The sequence below is a fragment of the Danio aesculapii genome, chromosome 9 (assembly GCF_903798145.1).
Source record: "Danio aesculapii chromosome 9, fDanAes4.1, whole genome shotgun sequence".
Taxonomy (NCBI): domain Eukaryota; kingdom Metazoa; phylum Chordata; class Actinopteri; order Cypriniformes; family Danionidae; genus Danio; species Danio aesculapii.
Genome location: NC_079443.1, coordinates 20,841,685 through 20,847,684, shown reverse-complemented (window position 1 = coordinate 20,847,684; position 6,000 = coordinate 20,841,685). Strand labels below are relative to the sequence as shown.

Sequence of the window (6,000 nt, the reverse complement as noted above, 5' to 3'; positions counted from 1 at the left end):
TTTCACACTAATGATATTTACAATTCTTTGTACAACACCAAAAGAAAATACCATGAAATAACTTACCGATGTTATAGGCCTGTCACAATATCTTTTGTTGTACGATATATTGCACCAAAATATATTGCGATAAACGATGTTATTGTCATTTTAATACCATTTATTTTGCCACACATTATATAATGCCAGAATACCAATATAATACATCACAACGCAAGTACACTCTTCCAAAGAACACATCATTTTCATTCTCAAGATTATTTCATTTAATTATAGTCATTTTATCAGTTTATTGATTAGGCATTGGAATCAGAACGTGAAAACGATATCCTAAACAAGTAAATAATAATAAATGTTAACCAAAAAGTTCCAAATAAAAAGTAACAGAGGCTGCGATATCTGCTCCAGATCTTTTTTCAGTTGTCAGGCATGCACATGAAAATATACTGAAGTACTACTACTATAGTGTTTATATAGTACTATAGTGTTTTTTAACCACTGCACTAACACCTCCAATAGAGATAGTGATGTTGCACAATCTAAATTGCTAAAATGGTTTTTATGTATTGGCGATTCATAACGCATCACAAAAAATGATTGAGGTCATGTCCATGTGTTGTGCTATAAGTCCATATTGATTATTGTGACAGGCTAGATGTCTATGGTTTGTAATTGAATAATCTATCTCCATGGAAGTTTGCTGATTGCTTGTACGTGAAAGCATTGTAAAATCAAGGTAAAACCTAGATTGTCACGGTCTACTTTTTTTCTTATTTTGTTTTTGAAAACACTATTGGTTGGGTTTAGGGCATGGTTTAGTTCAGGGATTCACTGTTGATCTTTAAAACAAGGCACATTTTTCCAATGAGTCATGGGCTAAAAAACAATGTTCAATGGGTCTGCACTATTCTCTTCAAAACAGCAAATCAGCATTATTTATTTGTAAAGGTTTTAAATATAAGGCAGAAATGTACAGGTGCTGCTAAATTTTTAACATGCATATTGACTGATGGATTGGGTGTGTGTGCTAAATCTGCACAGATTACATTAATTTTGTCAGCAAACTGAGCAAACAACTTTGTGACCTCTTAAACTGGCTAGTGATTTGACATTGTTACTTTCCACAGTTGATTTTAAACACTGTATTTCATATGGAGGCTGTGAAAGAATGGAACCATCAATAAGTGAAACATGAAAAGGAAACAGGATAATTGATAAAGTAACTCTAGTGTTGCTTTTTCTTGACGTGGTAAATATGGGACGTAAATAATCTGGAAAATATGCCATGGTTACAGTTTTTCTTTTGTACATTGTTTTTTTTCCATGGATATGGTTAATGGATCTTTTAGCTAACATTTAACTTTCGGAATTAGCTTTAGTTCCAAAGTGGTATTTTTTGCAGTGATGCCATAGAACTAGCATGTTAGGTTGCCTTTAAGTCAACAGTTCTTAAATCAACATTTTTCTTAATGTGGAGAATTTAAATAACCACTATAAAGAACCTTTTGGATCTATGAATGTTAAAGGTTCTTTTTGGAACCATCAATGTCTATGTTCTAACCAATTATAAGTTGTTTCGTTACTGTTATGTCATGTGTTTTGTAAGGGAAAATGTACATCTGGGCAGTATTCTCACAGAATAAACCAGAAGACCTGATGAAATGAAGGGCTTCATTCTGTGAAAACAACTGCCTAGATGTACATTATCCCACTTATCACATGGCTACTTGCCACAAAACTAAACAATCAAGCATTCATCGGCAACACTTAATTTTAATGGTCCATTTGACTATTAGTAGACTGTCTGCTTAATATCTGTTGATACTGCTCCTTCAACAGACATTTAACTGACTATAAGAAACTGCAAGTACATGTCAACTTACACTAACCCTACCCCCAACCAACCCCCAAGTCTACTTATAATCTAATGAGAATTAGTTGGCATGTAAATGCAATGTAACTTAAATTCAACAAACAAACCGTCAAAATAAAGTGTGACCTGTTGATCTGAGCTGTCGTGATTGATGGGTCAGAATCAAGTATTTCAGAGAACTGTAAAATTGTCTCACTGGTGAATGAGATAGGAACAAATCCGAAAGCAATGTGTGCGACTTTACAAAATTGACACCTCTCATGTTGGTGCTTTGCAGACTGTGCTCTGATTGTGAATGATCGTGTGTTTTGAGGAGGCGTGATTTTGGACAGAGCTCTGAAGAAAATGTGGAATTTTATGCCTTTAAAGCTAGCTTGCTCTTTCTAACCTCTTCAAAATTCCCTACCCTATACGAGGCCATTGACATTGTGTTAAAAATAAATGTAATTAAAAGGGTATAAATGATTTTAGAAATAAATATGACATTATATGCATAAATTATGGCAACTATACAACAAACAAAACATTCATCTTAACAAGGTAAACAATTTATATATGTACAGTGCTCAGCATATATGAGTACACCCTCACAAATTCTCATCACTCTCATTTAAATGAATATTTTCTATAGGATGTAAAGCAAGATTTTTTGTGCATATACATTAGTTTAGTCAACACTGAAGCCAAATCTGGAGCTAATCTAACAAAATAAGTTACAATAATGGTGAAAAAATTGTCGCCCAAATTAATGTTAGGGAAAAATATTAAAGACAATTTTCAAAAATAGCAAAATCAAGAGAAACAAAAATATAAACAATGTTGTTGAAATGTTGTAGTTTGTAAATGTTTTTGCAATATTTTGCATGAATTTAAATGTATTATCTTTCCATTTCTTAAGATGTTCTTTGAAAAATATTATTTTAATGAATATATCTGTTTAATAAATCTGTTTAGTTCAAGTGCACCAATATATTACCCATATTTGCTGAGAAATGGATCAAAATATTCATTTTCAAAATGGAGTATACTCATATATGCTGAGCACTATATATATATATATATACAGTTGAAGTTAGAATTATTAGCCCCCTTTGAATTTTATTAATTTTTTATATTTCCCCAATAATCTTTAAAAGAGCAAAGAAATTTTCACAGGATGTCTGATATCTGATCATATTTTTTCTTCTGGAGAAAGTCCTATTTGTTTTATTTTGGCTAGAATAAAAGCAGTTTTTAATTTTTTAAACACCATTTTAAGGTCAAAATTATTAGTCACTTTAAGCAAAAAAATTTTCTTGACTGTCTACAGAACCAACCATCGTCATACAATAACTTGCCTAATTACCCTAAACTGCCTAGTTAACCTAATTAACCTAGTTAAGCCTTTAAATGTCACTTTAAGCTGTATAGAAGTGTCTTGAAAAATATATTGTAAAATATTATTTACTGTCATCATTGCAAAGATTAAATAATTCAGTTATTAGAAATGAGTTATTAAAACTATTATGTTTAAAAATGTGTTGAAAATAATCTTCTCTCCGTTAAACAGAAATTGGGGGAAAAAAAAAACAGGGGGCCAATAATTCAGGGGGGCTTATAATTCTGACTTCAACTATATTATTATTATTGTATAACGATTGTTTGTTCTGTAAACTATCAGAAAAATATAGCTTAGAGGGGCTAGATAATTTCGACCTTAAAATGGACTTAAAAATTAAAAACTGCTTTTATTCTAGCTGAAATAAAACAAATAAGACTTTCTCCAGAAGAAAAAATAATCAGACATACTGTGAAAATTTCCTTTCTCTGTTAAACATCATTTGGGAAATACTTAAAAAAAAAAAAATAAAATCAAAGATGTTTAATAATTCTGACTTTAACTTAATATAATGGTATATTTTAAAGGCATATTTGATTTAAAAATGATAAAATCAACAAAATGTAGTGCTGATAGAGTTTAAACATGGTTCACTGTGTTTATAAACTTCACATATTTTTCTCACCAGCATTACTAGAGATTTATGGTTTACTGTCTATATTGTGCTGCTTTTGCAGTGTAAAAATGCCTTTTGAAATATATAAATATTGTGAAAATCAATATATACATGTTTGCCCATCATCCATCAAAATCCATCATCTCCTGCTAATTTTTGCTATAAGCATGGTCCAAAATGAACACTGTCCAGGCGCCGAACGTAAGTAAAAATTGACATTGGCGAGTAGGTGCCAGTTGGCCTGCAACTTTATTAGGAACTGCAGCATAATACATGGTTTAACTCAAACTGTAAAAACAATAGTCTGACCCGTCAATGATGTGAGAGACATGAGCGATTCAAAAGAACGGCTACAAAATGTCTACTAGATTTACCACAGTGGAAAACTGACCATGAGATGTTTATTGTTTGTACGTTTCATTTTTTTTTTCATGTGGCCACACAGAGTGGAATATCCCTCATAATTTCTCACCACTAAAACAAATATGAGCTTTTTATATGCTTATTTAAAAAAAAAGAATCCAAATTAAATAAAATAAATGTACTTAATTTGACTGCATATATATCATTTTCTAATGTGCAATGAAATGAATCCTCTGTGGCCTTTTGTAAATGAGCGAAACACGCTTGCGCTGCTCCATTGCTCAGACTTCTGTTGAGTGGTCATATGTAAATGAAATATTAGGACTATCAAGATGGGATGCATCACTTGTAAAGCCTGTTATCTCCCCTCTCATATTTCTTATCAGACCGCCATGGAAGGCGACTGGCAAGAGCGTTGGTTTGACTTTTTAAAACAAACTCGTACGGCAGATGAATGTTATTAGTCTGAAAGATTAGCCCTGACAGGGGTGAATGAAAAGCAATGAGGTATTCGCACAGAGCTCTGCTCCCCCAGACGGCAACGTAATGATAAAAACCGACTTCAGCTGCACGGATCACAGACGCTGAACTCCACTCAATACGGCGGGAGTTATTAAAAAGAGAGAACCGGAGGATTGTGCCGTTCTCACATTACGTCATAGCGGCTGTCACGGGAAGCTCTAGCAGGCGCTCCACGCTTTGGACCTGAGGCCTCTTCTCCCATTAGCAGTTGAAATAAACAATTGATTCCAGTGTAAACACACGTCTGTCGTCACTTTTGATAAAACCCAGCAATTAAGATGTGGCTTTTTTGCTTTCAGTGTTATGTTTGTGTTCAAAGGGGTAATACGATTACCGCTGACATTATAGTGTGTCTGACTCTAGTAGTTGCCTTTTTTTTTGTATATTTTCTTTGTCATCCGCGAGGAACAATGAGCACGCCTAGAAACCGAGGAAAGCTCTAAATGAATGAGGATCTGCTCAGACCTTGAGGTGAACCTTGCGGTAAAGCAACAGAACGTTAAATTTATAATGCTTTACATCATTTAAAGTGGTTTGTGTGCCGTGCGGTTTGAGAAGATAACCACACTTTATCTTGTGAAAGCTTGTGTAGTTCAGATGAGTCATTTGATGAAGCTTTGTTCATTTCAGGGCAGTGGGGAGTCCCTTGGTCATGGACCCGAATAGCATTTGCAGGAAGACCAAACGTCTGGCGGGCAAGCAGGCCGAACTCTGCCAGACCCAGCCGGAGATTGTTAACGAAGTTGCCAAGGGCGCCAAGCTGGGTGTGCGGGAATGTCAGTACCAGTTTCGCTTTCGACGCTGGAACTGCACCAGCCAGAACAAGTACTTTGGCAAAATTCTCCAACAAGGTGAGTAAAAAAGCATAATGTCAAAACATATATGTTAAACGCTCCAGTTTGTTATGTGTTTCCACTCTGGAGAGCATCAATAGTTTGTTTACAAAGTCTTTTTGTAGTGTTGAGCATACCAGCCATTCACAGACATACCTGTTGATGTCTTGAATCCAATGGCAAACCAAACTTTACATTGATGGTTCAACATATTGTGGAAGCTAGCATTTTTGCTAAACCCTGACATGCAATCATGCATCTTATCTATTGTTCTTGGTTAGATGTAATGTTATGTGTATTTATATAGCGCATTTGTCATGTATGGCCATACACCAAAAGCGTTTCATTATCATTGGGGGGGGGGGGGGGGGTGTGTCTCTCCACACCACACCAGTGTGCAGCATCCACTTGGATG

General features: G+C 34.5%; 1 protein-coding gene across 1 annotated transcript in view; it reads left to right on the top strand.

Moving 5' to 3' along the window:
* The first annotated feature begins 5,389 nt into the window (after positions 1 to 5,389).
* wnt6b (wingless-type MMTV integration site family, member 6b) overlaps positions 5,390 to 6,000 on the top strand; it is a 40,356-nt gene continuing 39,745 nt past the window's right edge. Inside the window, exon 1 of the mRNA XM_056465880.1 lies at positions 5,390 to 5,603. Within this exon, the coding sequence (XP_056321855.1) occupies positions 5,405 to 5,603 (199 nt within the window). The 5' untranslated portion in view covers positions 5,390 to 5,404. The remainder of the gene's footprint in view (positions 5,604 to 6,000) is intronic.